The 16,302-nt window shown below is 42.3% G+C and overlaps 1 protein-coding gene and 1 long non-coding RNA gene across 3 annotated transcripts; one reads left to right on the plus strand and one right to left on the minus strand.

The window, feature by feature from the left end:
- Window positions 1–1,864: 1,864 nt before the first annotated feature.
- On the plus strand, window positions 1,865–13,286 carry tnfsf12 (TNF superfamily member 12). Of its 2 annotated transcripts, XM_080896479.1 has the most exons (6): window positions 1,879–2,572; window positions 3,989–4,070; window positions 6,228–6,287; window positions 6,437–6,460; window positions 6,554–6,681; window positions 9,307–13,286. In XM_080896479.1, exons 1-6 carry the CDS (start codon window positions 2,321–2,323, stop codon window positions 9,580–9,582), a joined length of 822 nt encoding a protein of 273 aa, XP_080752605.1. In that variant the 5' UTR covers window positions 1,879–2,320; the 3' UTR covers window positions 9,583–13,286. The 2 variants fall into 2 exon arrangements, with proteins under 2 accessions (XP_080752604.1, XP_080752605.1); XM_080896478.1 differs by having other exon boundaries at window positions 1,865–2,572; window positions 6,437–6,681.
- On the minus strand, window positions 12,514–15,686 carry LOC308405763. The gene is made up of 3 exons (XR_013973391.1): window positions 15,106–15,686; window positions 14,687–14,839; window positions 12,514–12,639 (listed from the first exon to the last, which is right to left on the minus strand). It is a non-coding gene; the product is annotated as an uncharacterized lncRNA (long non-coding RNA).
- Between the last annotated feature and the right edge of the window lie 616 nt (window positions 15,687–16,302).

The following is a 16,302-nucleotide window of genomic DNA, read 5'->3' on the forward strand; positions in this document are numbered from 1 at the left end:
TGAGCATGACCCAAACATACTGCCAAAGCAATAAAACACACAGTGGGACACTATCAGCCATGGATTGGCCTCCCCAGAGCCAGACGTCAACATCATAGAAGCAGTGTGGGATCATCTTGACAGAGAACAGAGTTCAGACTGTGTTGAAGAATAAAGATGTTGTAACAAATGTTGACTTTCAAGATCGCTGCAAGCGACCAAACTCTGTCTTTGACTTTTTACACAGTTTTGAATACTTTAGCCTCCACATAAATATACAGACCTCTGCTATATTTAACAGGACATGCACAGATCAAAGTACAAGTACCTGCTGCTAATAAGCCATGAAAAGCTAAAACAGAAAAGTCCACTGGTAGTTATTCAATTTAACTGCCTCAAGGCGCTGCAGCTCACATTGTTCTATTCGCCATGTGAGGACGAGTCACATTTCTGTGGAGTTTTAACCATGAGTAGTGCTAAGCAGGGGTATTTCTCAGTCCCTGTTTGGTGACTCTCCCACGCATCCCATCCACAGTAGCTGTCATAAGGCGGGGTACACTCTGGACAGTTCATCACATGACTCTGATACATACACTTGTGAAATGGAGACGTTCCATGTTTTTGAATCATATTCAACATTTCATCTTCTTCGATACAGTGCCTGCAAATAAACGTGATATACTAGGATGCAAACAAAAATTTATATATTTATCGATAGATGTAACATTTGCATAATCGTCCACAGCGCTTGGCATCTGCTTGCTGAAATGTTAGACCGTCCTTCCGTGCAGTACATTTAAGGGTTTTCTTCCATTCCTGCAAGTGGGCCTTTGCGGATTTGCTGCGTGCTCCTGATCAACATTCACTCTGAATCAATGACTGCAAACTCACCAAAGTTTGAAGCAAGAAACCCCAAATGAAAACATTTCCACCGCTATGCTTTACAGATGGTTCTTCTCCTGAAAAGCCACATTGGGTCCAAACAAGTCTACTGCTCCTGTGGCCAAACAGCTCTGTCTTTCATTGGGCTGCCCAGAGCATGTTATTCCAAAAGTCTCTGTGTTCACCTATATGTTCACTGGAAAACTGTAGATTTATTCTAATCTTTTTGGGCAGGAAGTTATTTTAACCCTAACCCTTCATTTTCACACAAATGTGCACAAGGATGCTCATTCTCACATACGTGTGCGTGCGTTAGACGTTCAGATCGGCAGGTGAGGTGCCAGCAGTGCTGTCCAACAAAGGCTGGAAAGAAGAAGAAGACAGTATGTGAGCAATGAAAGGTTTGTTCTTCTTTAAGAAAAGCATCAGCGTGACTCCTCGGGCTACTTTTAAATTCAAGTTTGATTTTAATTTACTGTTTGATATGGTGCCTGCTGTGTGGGGCCTCGTAAAAAGGCACTAGAGCTCTGAAAAGCGCCTCATACCCCTGCTATTTTAATGAACAGCGTCATTTTGTAAATGTGGCTTCAGCAGCGTGCTTGTTTAAAATGATTCAACGCGCTCTCCAGAAAATATTTTAGGAGTTGCAGAGATCTAGTGGTCAGGACACAGTGTCACCACGTGAAATTCTCTGAAGATAAGAACCTCTGTGCTTTGTATAGAAGGAGCTGGTACTCCTGTTTGAACCCACTGTCCTTTTGTTCCCTGGAACGGTTTATCTTTTTTTTTTTTCTTTTTATAAATTCAATTATGAATGAAAACTTTGCTCTCTGGCTCACCTGTTGATGGCACAGTGGAAACCAAACGTGCAGCGTGCAGATCGTGAGTCTATACAGCCACCGTGTGGTTGCACACGGCACTGTCGCGGACATGAATGGCACATATTTGGAGTTGATGAGAGTGATTTGACAAGCAGCGGAAGCCTCGCGTAAAGCTTTCCGTGCGCTCCCCTCGTCGATTTTCACGGCGGCTGCCAGCTGGTATCAAAAATTCAGGGCGCAGGAAAAGTTCGCCTCCAGCAGAGAGTGTGTGGCTGCGTGTGTGTGCGTCTCTCTCAGCGCGTGTGTGTACATTCATGTGTGCTCGGTCTGTCTGTCTAATAGACTGACCCCCCAGCACGCCGTTTAAAGGGAAGACAAGAGAGCTGAGTCAACGAATCACAAGGAGAAGGATGCAACAGTTGATGTGCGCCAGTTGCACAGTTTTCTTGTATTTGGAGACGGCCTGCACACACGGAGGATGGTGGCCGTGATTTGATCAGATGTTTTTGCTGCTTTGCTTTCAAACTCATCTGCCAGATAAAGCTAAAAGTTAAAGAGCAGATCCTACAGAGCGGTCACAGCCTGTCCTCTTATTGCCAGACTGGACATTTGGACTGAAATGCATTTGGAGGGACTTCATGCTCTGCTGGAATGGAGTTGAAGCGGGGGATTTCGGATGGTCTGCGGCGGTGATTAGCAGCGCAGTCTGCACCAATATGCATCGGATTCTGCAGAGGAGACGAGTACGCAGGCTGCGGGTCGTCTGGGCTTCTCTGGCCCTGGTGGCTCTGTCTCTGGCCGCATGCAGCGCGCTGTTTACGGCGTGGACTTTGCGACAGACGCGGGACCTGTCTCAGTCCTTCAAGATCCTGCAGGACCGACTCGAGCAGGTTTGTGTCATACTTTAGAAAAAGACCTTAATAATTCGAGCGTGCAGACAGCCCCTCTCCGTTTTTGCACCAACAATAATATTTACTCTCCTGCAACTTTTTTTTTTTTTTGAAAGACCATCAAGTGTTTCTTATGTAACTTCTTTTGTGGCTGCGGTTACGGGAATCTTGGCTGGGGGCATATGGACAAATCCACACTTCACCCTCCCCCTTTTCTCTCGCCCCTCGCACGTAGACTACTTATTCTCTCGCACCATTTCTCTGCTTGGCACTTTTATTACTCGGCAATAAACGCAGTCAAATTGTGCCGAGTTGTTGCTTGTTTTTGTGTCCGCCTCCCCCTGTTAACCACCTCCACCCCCATTCTCCCCGGGTGGGGGATCATGATTAATTACTCTGGTGCCAGTTGTGCTCCTTTTTTTTTTTTTTTTTTATCTAATTTTACTGGAAAGCCTCAGCTATTTGGCGTATGCCCGCTCACCCCACTGCCTCGAGTCTGCCGGGGACTCGAGGCGTGAAACGGGCTGCACGATAAAGCGTGGCAAGTGTAAATCATTTTCAGCCCGCACAAGCAAACGCTTCTAAATCTCCTGCAAAGTGCAGCTTTCCTAAACTTTTTTCCACTCTCCTTCTTTTTCTGTTTTGCACTTGCAGCAAATATCCGACACTAGATTGCATCACAAGACAAATAAATTTCCTAAAGGAGCCAGAATGGAAATTCTTCTTGTTTTTTTTTCTGTTTTTGAGTTCAGTGTATTTCACAAAACCAGATTGCAATGGATTTTATATCAGGAGAAAGAGAGGGGGGGGGCAAGAAACCTGCACATAACACAAATACCCCCCAAAATTGGACACGTGGAGTGTTGCTGGAGCCCTCCCCAAGGGGGCCCCTGTTCTGTCCATTTGCCGTTAGCCAACTTCTGATGAGAGCCCAGTGAGTGAACGTCTGGAGGGTGCACTGCAGCTCTCTCGGCCTGCTTTTCCACAGTAGCAGTAAATTTAAACATACTTCTTCCCCCCTCCTCTGGAGCAGCTTCTCCTCTTACTCGATTTAGGCCTCCTTCGGTCACCCAGTGGAGTCTCCCCCCCAGCCACCTTCCAGTTGAGGGTTTAAATCCTGTCTGGCTTGACAAAATCAATTTCTTTCTTGTGGAAAAAAAATGACATGTGAAGAATTCGAAGTGCTGAAAACATGCATTAGGTGTCGCAACCAGTCGCTGAGGAAGTGGTAGATTTACAGCTAGAATGGCAGCAAAGGGGGCAGGATACTGCCAGAGACAGTCTGCTGCTTATGTGGCTGGCAGGAAATAAAGGCTGTCTGTGGCCGTGAGTGGGTTCTGTGCCAGAAAAAAAAAGTTATGAGAAAAATAACTGGCCGTTTGTTAATAGCTTGGTTTTTTCTGTGTGTTTCAACAGGTCAACAAACAGAGGAAGGCCATTGTTCAGCTGATCCTGGAGAAGAGAGAGCTGCTGGTGGGGCATCGAGTGAAGAGAGATGGTACTAGTGCTGTGATATACTGCTAATTTGGTATCGATCCCATACCAAGTAAATTCATGGCCAGTGTTTCAGCAATACTTTTAACCTCTAAAGGCAGCTTATGTAGCAGATTTATGAGATGAATCATCAATTTGCTAATTCCTAACACATTTAAATGGTTAGTGATGAGTAGTTACTAAGAGAAAACACACCTTTCATCTTTTCATGTATTTTGAAAGTGATTTTTTAAGGACCTGGAGTCTAAATGTGTCCATCTCTAAAGCACATTAACTTCTGTTGTTTAAATGTGCTGAAGTCTGTAATTAAAACAGACGTTAGGCCATTTTTCACAGTAGATGTTTGATATTTTTCCTTTTCCAATAAAATTATTTAACACAATTCAGTTGGCTACACACTGAACTTAGTAGGACATTAATGCGATCCTATCGCGCCAATACCAGCATTTGTATCGATACTATCGATATTAGGCCCAATCCGCCCAAATCTAGATGGTACTGCGTCTCGAAAGCCTGCCAAAGCCTGACATTTTTCTTGCACTGCAGCACCACCGGCATGTATAAGACATCCTGTCCTTTCAGCTCTCCAAATTGCCACAGACACAGTCTCCTTACCAACTGTTGTTTTTTTAGGAAGAACATTTAACGCAGAGCGCTGGCCAGTCTTGGCCCCACATGCCACTTTGGTCAGGTCTCGCGGGCCGCAGGCACTACCCGCTGCTAAAAGTTGACACAGGAAAAAGTAGGCAGCTGGAAGACTGTTTCAGAAATTACAGGTCTGACCAGAGCGGCCTCGAGTCCCAGAAAAAAAGCAGCTGGCGCGGGCGCTGGGGGCCTTGTTGCACGCTTTCGGGCAATGAAATTGATTTTTTTCCCCACCGCCAGAACACACGACTGACACAGCTATGATTTGTTGTGAAAGCGGTGATATTTGATGACCTATCATTGCTGTATTTATAGCCTCTGCTTGCGTCACCATCACGGGACTGCTTGATTGTCCACGTTTTGCCCGAGAGTGAACCCACACGAGGGCTTTTTAAAGGGGATTAGAGTCTAGATTTCACCAGTGTATCTGTATTGATATCCTCTAAGTGCTAGCTTATTGGTTTTAGTAACTAATATCTCATTAAACTGTCAGAAACTCATGGCTGTCAATGGAAAAAAAGAAAACGAGGGAATAAGAAGAGCAAACAGCTTTTTCCAGTCTTGCCTTTCAGCAGGACACTGCTGTTATGTTCTCCTCTGAAAAGACCGACAGCTTAAGTCGAGAAAATCTGGCCAGCCTGAGGGCTTTACGCTCGGCCATAGCAAATCCAAAGTCCACAGGGTCACCCACATGTGAGTTATTTTCACAGGGGCTCAATATTCCCGAATGATGACCATTGGGGGCGTTTGGCCCGTCTCATCCTGAAACATAAAGTGTGTAATTCACAGTTCATACACAGAGTTGTATCAGTGTTTGAAATCGGCTGGATTGTAAGGCAAAAAAACCCTAAAAAAACTTTTAGTGGGGAATAAGAGCAGGCGGTCATCAGTGCTGTGCTTTATTTATTGCAGCTATCTGAGCTTGTTCTTGGATGAAGCTGGCTGTTGCTTCACTCTGTCTTGCTGCAGCCAAAGACCCTCTTTGACTCTCCTGTTCCTGCACTTCATTTTTCTTGCTTAGCCTTTTAGTTCTTCAGCTTTGCCTTTTAATGCCTGTCCTTTTCTGCTTTATCAGTCACTTTCCCCCTGTCCATCTTAGGGGTTTTATTGGTTTTCTAATTTTTTTTCACCCTTCCTTCCAATCAGATCTCTCCAGCCTCCTTCCTTCCATCCAATCTCTGTATTCAGTATTTTCTACATGACTGCGACCAACTGGCTCCAAGATTAGCTGCTAAACGTGTGTGTGCGTGTGGTGGTGAGGAGGCACGCGCTTCTGACCGAAAATAATAGTTTGAGGAAATATTATTGAAGCACGTGAAAGGAAATCCTTTACCCATCTGCTAACCCTGTTAGAGCCAGCCAGGTCTGGATCTGAATGGCACCAAATTAACGCTTCATGTTATTAGACAGATAGAGATGGGGATGATTGCTTTGTCCAAATAAATTTTTCAAGAAAAAACCCCACAGACGTCATTTTTATGTGCATTCAGTCTCCTTTCCTGCCTCCCTTTTACAGAGAGGACGTCGAAAGCAGGGAGGAGTGGAAATGGAAGGAAAGCGGCGTCTCATTTTGAGAGTAAGTGGCTTGGCAGATCTCTCGTAGCTGTCTCGTGTAGCATCTGCTGAAGTGTTTTCAATCATATACCCCTATACGATTGCACTCATAAAATCTTAATTCACTTTCCCTTTTCCTTTTCTTTCAAAATCACTTTTGCTTTCCGTCAGTAACCAAAGTCTCCTCTCAGCAAGGTAAGAGTCGTAAAAGTGAAGGACAGAGGTTGATCTTTGAATCTTTTGTCTCTGAGAGGAATGACCTGGGATGTGTGTGCGTGTGTCTAACAGTGGGAGAAGGTGGGGTGATCAAGGGCTGGGAAGAGAGGACGCTGAATATGAGTAAAGCGGTGAGGTACAACAAGGAGCAGGGCACCTTCACCGTGGAGAAAGCAGGCGTCTACTTCCTGTTTTGCCAGGTGAGTTTCTGCTGGGAGCGATAGTTTATTTTGAGCTGCAAACTCTGCATACAAGGTGTGGCTATTAAACAAGGAGTCTGGGCTTATCTAAGCTAACCCAGCATTAGTCTGGGACTGTCTGGCAGCCGCACCTCTACCTTAAAGCTGAACCAGTCACAACTTTTCCATTAATAATGCCTCAAATGAATGTGGGCAGTATTAAAGGCAGCTCAGTGGTGTGCTTTGAACCCAGACAGAGCGCCTCTGAGTGGAGTTAGCATATTTTCTCTTTACACAAAAGAAAAAAACACCAGGTTAGTCCTGCCTGTTTGTGTGTGATAAACTGTACAAAATCAAAATGGTTCCCAGTTGGCAGCTAGCTGATGTACACAGTGATATGCAAGCAAAGATGAAGTAAAGATCCAGATATTTCCCTCAGGTTCTGGTGAACTGTAAATAAAAGATGCCCACATCTTTTTTTTTTTTTTTTTTTAAAGTTCAATTTTCCATCAGTGTTAATTTCATTGTCAAGTAATTTCTCTCAACGACCTTTTTCATTGAGAGAAATAATTTTACTGATGCTTATGTCTGCGAATAGGAACGAGATGAAAATATTCTGGAGAGATGAGATCCAAAGACAAATAATTAAGTTGTAGAAAGGCAGAACGTGTTTGGCAGCGATCCAGTGGTTAGATGCTAACAATCGATCAGCCCTCGGGCAACGGTACAGCTTTTTTTTGGAAACAGAACTCAGAAATCTCCCTGTTTCTCATTAAAATGTGACAAAATGTTAGTGCTTTTGACAAAGACAAGAGCAGACATATGGACACATTTCACATTTGATGTCAATAAAAGTAGGACACCAAACTACGCCACACTTTTACGCTTCATATTTTAATCAACTGAATCACCTTTAGATTTAATATTTACTATAATTTTATGAGATTTATTCGATTAAAACTGACTATGACTTTAGACTTATGACTAAAATTAAATCAAAATTTGCACTGGTTGCTGAAGAACATAATTGGACTGGAGCCGATCCGCTTGCGCTAGCTAGCTTAGTTAGCATACCTTGCTAACTAAGCTAGCTATCTAGCTGTTCACTTTTAATATAAACCCTTCAAAGAAAATTTGGTTGCACAGTATTAATGTCCTCTGCTTAAGGTTTTAAAATTCATAATGCTACTGTAAAACAATATTTTTGCAGTAATGTTACAAAACAAAAATCACTGGCTAATGAATTATACCTCACAAGTTGTTAGTCAGCAAGCACACCTTGGCTAATCCTCCTTTCTGGAACTTGGTATGACAAATGTTTACTTAAGTTTTTAATTCAAATGAGTGACTAAGTCCATAAACTCAACAGGAAAGTGTTTAAAGAGGTCAAGAAAGAGACATTTTGCCTTAAATGTATATAGGATTAGAATTATTTTTGTACCTGTATCGCCCCCTGGTGACTATTAAAAAGAACACAAGCTAAGTTACTTCTACATTGGCTTCACTCTTTAAACCCTGAGGCTTTGTACTGTTTACAGTTACGCATTAGCCAGTATGTAATGCAGCAAACAAAGTCGACATTGTGTAATGTATTTTTAGGGAATTCAGTTTTCGCTGACAGTGAATTATTTCCTGGAACGGGCAGCTCTGTTTAATTCCTTTTATGACAAAATGATTAAGAAACCCATATTCGCAGTAAGAGGAGTACACTCTTACAGGAAACAAATAAAAAAAATCAAAGTCTTTGTCATCTGCTGGTGACTGATGACATAAATTCATCTTTTTTTAACTTTTTTTTTTTTTACAAAGTCATATAATGAAGTACTTCATTATATGACTTCCCTTTAACCTGACTTCTTCTGAAACCACATACTGTGTCATACTTCGTGTTTGTGATGGGCACATCCATCTTTTATATACAGTCTATGTAAAAGACCAAAACAGAGTCAAAATGAAAATGTTTTGTCCCAAAGGTATAAATGCAGCTTTAAAGTTGATTAGGTATCTTTATATTATTTCACAAAATTCTATATTTTTATCCTGCCAACTTAATTTCAAAAAACAATTTCAGACTATGGTTGGGTAATAATTTAAAGTGAAATTAAAGTAAACTGAAACGGGTTCATGGGATGGTTAAGACAAAGTTCAAACACTGACGATTCTGAGAAAGATGAATCCAGCTGAAAACATCTTAAATAAAACAGAGATCCAGGTTAAAGCATCACACCTATAAAAATACATTTCTTACTTTTAGTCTGGTGAATTAGGCTCCAGCCCCCCTGTGACTCTGAATTGGATAGGTGGAAGAAAATGCATGGATGGTTGGATAGTAGGGTGAATTAAAAAAGTCTGCATGCAAAGCTAGAAGCAAGCTTTATTTAGCTCGAGCAGTCATAGTGTAGATGTATGAATCATGTTTTTGGAGAGCTGGGTATCAGGTTTTGGGTAATCTCAAGTATCCAGGCCTTCCTCCTTGTCAGGCTGACAGAAGTCTGGAGAAAATCTAAGCAAAAGGAAAAAAAAAAAAGAGAAAGAAAAAGTCATGAAATCCCGAGACAGTGTGCTTGGGTTTCACATGAATACTCCAGAAACAAGTTCTCCCTCTGCTGACCTGTTCATGAGAGATCATCTTCTCTGTCCATTCAGGTGTTGTTCAACGAGCAGCAGTCTCAGTACGTGAAGCTGGACGTGGTGACCCTTGGCTTGAGGGCTCAGAAGCTGCAATGCATGGAAGGCTACGGGACAACCCCCTCTGCCGGGCCGCACCCTTTCCACTTCCTGAAGCCCTGCCAGGTGTCCGGCCTCCTGCGACTGGACAAAGGCACGGAGCTGCAGGCCATTACGGGCCCGTCCTTCAGACTCCACAGCGTAGGCAATCCCTCCGCCTCGCCTCACGTCTTTAGCATCTTTAAAGTTAACTGAAGCGCACTGTGGAAACTTTTTGTTTGTTTTTGTTTGTTTGTTTTAACGAGTAAACAGACTCATCAGAGAACTAACTTGTTTTTGTGCGGACAAGATTGTTTTATAAATGGTGAAGCTGTCATAAGCGGTCGAGGCATCGCTTAATGCTACGGCTTCTTCCCAAAGACGTTAATTTGAAAGACAAACCCTGACATTTGGGGAAGCTGTTGTGGATTTTTTTTCCCTCTGGACTGCAGAGCTGTTTTGGAACGCAGATTTTTGGAATAAAACCAAGGCCCGCAGTGAATGTCTGCCGAGGGAACAGATGTGATGGGAGCTGTTCTGTAGATAAAGGGCTTCATATAAAAAAGAAGAAGCAGAAGAAAACTCCTTGGATGTTCATCTTAGCCTGTGTATTACGCTATAAATTGTGCTTAAACTCTTTATAAGACTATGAGTAAAGCTGTGCATGCACCTTCCACTTCCACAGCTGAGAGCACATCTGCAAGCGGCCTACACGAGTTGTCATATATTTTATACAATGTAGCGTCAGTGTGTATGAAATCTTACAAATCAATTTTGTTTCTGTTTATACTGATTTTATAATATCAATGCAAGCATTTTCTTTAAATACTTTGGATATATTTTACACACATTTTACATTTTATCAAGGAGATGGTTTGGGCGGTGTTTTAAATGCCATGGATGTGAATTTGTTATCTTTTTGTAAGGTTAAAATGATTGTTTGTATACTTTGTTGTGCAAGTTATACCGAGCGAAGCATAGAGCTTTAAATATAGCTTGTCCTTACTCCCTCTTCTTCACCTGATTGATGACCATTTTTCAAGAAATAACCTGATAAAACTGTTAATTATTCAGCCAAAATACAGATAAAGCTGTATTATAAATGAAGTTAATACATTTTCCTTTTTTTTCATCACGTTGGCAAAGTATAGATGCTTATGTAAGTTATTCACAAAGAACTAACAGAAAGAACATCACAAAAATGAAATGCACTGCCATGAAACTGGTACACCCCTGAGCGAATTCATATAAAAACAGCCGTTTCCTGTCAGCCTCAGCTGGATGTTTTTGTTTTGCAGTCATCGTTGTGGCTGATGATGGGTCTTTAATGGTCGACTGCGCATGTAGGCACAATCGGTTCACGTACAGCAAACTCAGTGTTATCTTATTTGGCAGAAATCTATGCATTTTCTGTTCTTTGTGACCATTTGAAAAGCTTTCATTAATCCAATTCAGGGTCACAGCAGTGCTGGAGCCAATCCCAGTTGCCATAGGGCGAGGGGTGAGATAAGTGGCCCCGAAAAAACTAACAAAGAAACTGTATATGCATGACTAAAACCCAAATTTTCAACAGATAATCTTATTACACTTAGTGATTTCCTTTAAATCTGACTGAAACCTCTTAGAAGGAGATCCAAATACTTTCATGCCTGAGAAATCCTCTGTCATGGATATTCACACCTCTCAAATGAACCTGCTCATGTTAGTAAAACATTTTCTACTTTTATTGAAGATGCTACCCTGCACCTGAACACATGGAGCTTCACAAAGTCATCTCCAAGTTACAAAATAGATTATTAAACCCTTCTGCTAATCAGCCCTCTCAATGCGGTAAACAGTGTGCAACATTAGCACTACTGATTGCAGACCAGTGACGTCCAACCAGAGATTCTTGTACACCAGGATATAACTCTGCAGTTTCAGAGAGGTAACAGAAAGCCATTTTCTTACCAAGTGTGGCATTGTAGGAGCGCTGTGAGAGGACGTGCACACCTTCGACACCTCTCTCTACACAGAAAAGCCCCATGCACAGTCTGATATCCTCGTGTCAGTGTTGTTCCTACATCATCATAATAACGCTGGCCCAGGATCAGCATTGCACCCGACCAGTGACGTTGTCTGGGTTAGTTAGCATTCAGTTAGCATTAGCCAAAAAGTTAGCTAAGTTAGCAAACCAAGATAAATAAACTAAATTTGGCTAACAGCAAAACTAACCCGATAATATGTTTGTTATATTTTATAAATGAACAAAGAAAACACTTGAAATGCTGACCATTTGTTTTAGAAGAGAGGTTTATTTTAACAAAGGTATGGTTTTACTTTTTTCTCCATATTTTAAAGTTATGCGATCACAACAACGTGCTTCGTCAGTTGCAATTTTGATACTGGACTGACATCATTATGATAATGCAGTGAGAACACCAACACAGGGATATCAGACACGTCAGCCTCCTGGCAGATTCAAACCCAGACGCTTCTTGTTGTAAGGTAACAGTGCTAACCTTTGCACCACCATGCAAGCCCTAACTAATCTACTACATAAGTTAAATGCTAATAGGTTCAAAAAGTTAGCTGGTACTGAAATGAAGAGCCAATGAAAGTTTATATCAAAAGGACAGAAGCATCGGGACAAAGTTAAAACATGAAAGAGCAGCGATGAGGCTGCTGCTAAGGGCTAAGCTAAAGGACCCACGACAGCAAAAGCAACCACATATGTTACTTCACATTTATCATTTTTGTATTTTAACCAGTTAGTAAATGGTTAAAACAGATACCTAAAAGTAAGAAATAGTGAACTGAAAGTTATGGATTAACAGTAGAGGGTAAATACCAATGGGCTATATTGTGAGTGTTAAACAGCTAAAATTAAGTATAAATTAAGAAAAGGAAATGAATGTCATCTATCCATTTATGCAATATGGATAAATGACTTCATCACCCACAGTATGCGTTAATATTGTAGTATCAGGGTCAGAATTTAACAAACTGGCCCTAAAAACGGACCCTTTATTGTATAAAATTATTTATAACAAAGGCAACCAGTGAAAGGGTTACCAGAGCTCATCTGGGCACTGTGGGTATGCATGGGTCTGACAAAAACGACTGAGAGTCATTGCTGTAGTCTGTCCTTTTACCCTTTTGTGGCTTCATTTTTATTACAGTGAATTTATAAAAGCCAGATATTAAATCAGTTGTGTGACACCAAAAGCAGAACTCTGCAGAAACATGGAAAAGATCCAACATCAATTTTCAAGGGAGTCGTTCCAGGTTAACCTCGGAAAAAAAGAAAAAAAAAGAGAGTTCTGGTTATTTGGTGTCTGACTGCAAAAGAGAGGTGAATGGTGTCAAACTGAAAGTTACATTTAAGAGTTCAGTTTAATATCTAAAAGCTTTTAGTATTGGGTTTGTTTTACTTTTATATCCTTCTGGAAATATAACTCCTTCCATTCTCTCATACGCTGCTGGTTTCCGTAATATTCCTTGCTACAATGCAAACAGTGTGTATTTCTAGCCGTGGGTTTCTGCACTCCCACTCTTGTTTATAAGTAGTTTTTGTGGATGGACCACATTGGTTTCTCCTCAGCACTTTACTGCAGCGATCGCAGCGTTTTTAATTGGAACCAAACATTTATGTTTTCAAATGGAAAAAAAACGTCCGATTCTGCAGTGCAGACGATATATCCTGTTTGATTTCCTCATCATTTTCCTCTTTCCTCTTTATGTCTCAGTCATCCCCCCCTCCACATCCCTGTGCACCTCATACTTCCCTGTCAGCACCAATCAGACTACACACACACACCAACAACCCTCTAAATTTTCACTTCCTGAATCTGAACCTGAACCACATAGCTTAAAGTCTTTTGAGGAAAAACATGCCTCATCCCACCCCCGCCACCACAAACACACACACAACACACACATGAACACTTCCCTGCCCCAATTCCTTTTTCTCTAAATGTCAAAGTTTATCGCCATTTCGGAAAATTCTGTAATGTTGTGAAGACGTTCTCTGTAAAATGATGATGTATGCATTGCCTAAACATTGTTACGTTTCCACTTTGTTCACACTTTGAAATAAACCTTCCTTACTGTTTTTGAAAAGCTCAATTTCTTTTAAGAAAGAGACTCAAAAATAGGTTAATGGGAAGCATAAAACAGCTAACAAAGCATAAGCCAATTTAGAACCATTATCCTGCTCAGCCTTGAATATTGGAGAGGAGAATGACTCCATACATGATGGAAAATGGATATGTGAACACCTTGATCCAAAAGAGAGGCATTCCATGCTTCACGGGATGCCTGGAACACAGAGGAGTCCTAGGCCAGATGACACATGAAGCCAGGTCAAAGAAAAGCAATCTGACAGTAGTCTGGCTGGACTTTGTAGACATTCCTCACAATCTTGTCAGAATAGCCATAAAGTATTACCACGTCCCAGACCGCATCAAGGGAATGATCTGTAGCTACCTGCGAGGGATCAAGCTCCGCTTCAAGACCACAAACTGCATCACCCAGTGGCAGCACCACGAGAAAACGATTGTCACTGGTTGTGCAGTCTCCCCCAGCCTATCATCCTGTTATGAACCTCATGAAAAATGTAACCAGAGACTCGGCGAAGAACTGAAGCATCTGATAACAGTGATAAAGGACTTCGTGGATGACCTTATAATCACAACATCTTCCCATGTGCAGGCAAAATTGGTCCTAACCAAGCTTGATGAGGTGGCAACACAGACTACGATGACTAAGGGACAGCAGCAGCATCCACAATACTGAAGAGAAAGCATAGGGGTGGTTGAAGACTACTGATAAATCTGGGCTCCTGGGGAAGTTTCAGACATGGCTGTATCAACAACGCTTGCTTCCAAGGTTGATGTGGTTTCTGATAGTGTATAAAGTCCAGCTTACAGCAGTGGAAGGAGTGGAACGAAAGATCATTGAGCACCTAAGAAGCTGGCTCCAAGTTTTACTCCAGTCGGGCTCTACATCTGGGCAACTACAACTACTCTGTCATCTCTCATTGCAGAGTTCAAAGTGGCAAATGCAGGTTTGCCTTCATCTTCAGAGATTCAAGAGACAACAAGGTCAGAGAAGTAGGTTAAAAACCACATCAGGACAAGAGTGGAAGGACTCTAAATCACTGGTCCAAGAGAAAGGAATCTTTAAAATCCAACTTTATTCGAGCACACTGTGCAGTCTGGGCATCACATGCTTCCAAAAATCTGGAAAAGTTTAACTTAACAAAGAGGAAAACCATGATCCAGGCAGAAATGAGAAATATGGAGGAGTACCAGAGGAAGTTAAGAGCAGTCAAGCTTACCTCCCAGGGCTCAGGGGCAACGTGGGTCAATCAACCCCAAGAGGAAGGTGACTTGGTGTCATGGTCCAGGAGAGTGGCTGTGTTTTTCCACGTTTCCACTGAGTCCCACCTCTGGGCGGAGCCCTCATCCACACGCCTGTCATGCTCATCTGTCTGTGATCCAGGATAATCAGCCATCAGTATTTAAGACCAGCGCATTCAACTTTTCTTCACCAGTTCGTCTCATGATCTACGTTAGTATTAGGCCTCCTTTGCATCTTGTGATTTCTCTTGTTCATGCTAACTTATCCTGTTCTCCTTGTGTTTCTAGTAGCTTCTCGGATTCACCATACTCCTCATTCGCACTTCTTTTCACTCACCTGGACGCTGGTCATCTCTGGAAATGCTAACCACTCCCTCTCATCTGTCTGGACACTCACCTGCCCAGTATTGCTTTTTCCTAGTCACCCTCCACTTGCTAGCAAAAGACCCTTGTTCAAGTTCCATGCCACACACGATTCCTGACCCTCGTTCGAGTTCCACGTGCCACCCACAATTCCTGTGTGTGCTGTTTTCACTTGAGTTTAGTAAATAAAGTCCAGGTTGATCCCATTGCCCTTTTCTGAGTCTGCATTTGGGCTCTTTGACACTTGGGTTGACTTATGGAGGTTGGAGCCATCCAAATCTGCACAGCAGGGGCACGAGAGATGACCTAATGTGCAAGTTCTACAGGAACCCTGGCACATATTGTAACGTCGGGTTGCGTTTAGTGGTTGAGAGGAGGCGGCAAAACACTTAGCAGGGTAGCCAAAAGAATACACACTCACGCTGGCGTTGGGAATTCCACAGTGTGTTCTTTAATATACCTTCTCTTCATCAACCATATAAGCCCGGTTGAACGGCTGCAGCTTAACAAACATAGCGCACAGTGTTCGTACAACCCATAACGTTGCAAACAAAGGTGTCTGGAGAGGTAAAACATAAAATACGTCCCTCCTCATGCACTAGCGTGTAAGCACATGTTCACACCATCACAGAGAGAGAGAGCAGAGCAGTGGCACAAACTGATGACACCATCAACCCTCGACTTGGGTGTCTTAAAGGGACACCACACCATAGTGGCTGTTACAATATCTTATTAGTGTACATGTCTGCTCTTAACCAAGGCAGATACAAGTGGTGCCATGACAAGGTACTGGCTGCACTCGCAAACGTCCTAGAGCAAGAGCCCATCCATACTTCTGTCCATCTAGCCATCTTCTTTTGTTTATCTGAAGTTGAGTCACAGTGGCAACAAGCTAGGCACAGAATTCCAGTCATCCTTTTCCTCAGCAGTGTTTTTGTAGTTCCTCCTGGGGGGGTCCAAAGACACCCAAAATTATATATATTGTGGATCTACCCCAGATGCCTGAAAAAAAATATAGGATGGTTGCGTATCCATGACTTTGCCTCTTTGGTCACTTACTCAAAGCTCATAACTGTAAATTGACCAGTAAAGTTTGACCTTCTGGCTTGGCTCTGAAACAATTTTTCAAAAATTCTTATGTTACTCCTTGTCTGCTTGATGGGACCAGCAGTTTTTACAGTTTGTTGCACCTCACCAATAAATAGTAAAATATGTCAGTCTTTTTGGTTAT

This window comes from Rhamphochromis sp. 'chilingali' (assembly GCF_963969265.1).
Source record: "Rhamphochromis sp. 'chilingali' genome assembly, chromosome: 1".
Lineage (NCBI taxonomy): Eukaryota > Metazoa > Chordata > Actinopteri > Cichliformes > Cichlidae > Rhamphochromis > Rhamphochromis sp. 'chilingali'.

Excerpts from the sequence above, each read along its gene's own strand:
- tnfsf12 (XM_080896478.1), top strand. The coding sequence starts at position 2,321 with ATGCTCTGCTGGAATGGAGTTGAAGCGGGGGATTTCGGATGGTCTGCG. Across the intron at positions 2,573-3,988 it reads TGCAGGACCGACTCGAGCAG|GTCAACAAACAGAGGAAGGC; the intron begins GTTTGTGTCATA and ends GTGTTTCAACAG. Across the intron at positions 4,071-6,227 it reads GCATCGAGTGAAGAGAGATG|AGAGGACGTCGAAAGCAGGG; the intron begins GTACTAGTGCTG and ends TCCCTTTTACAG.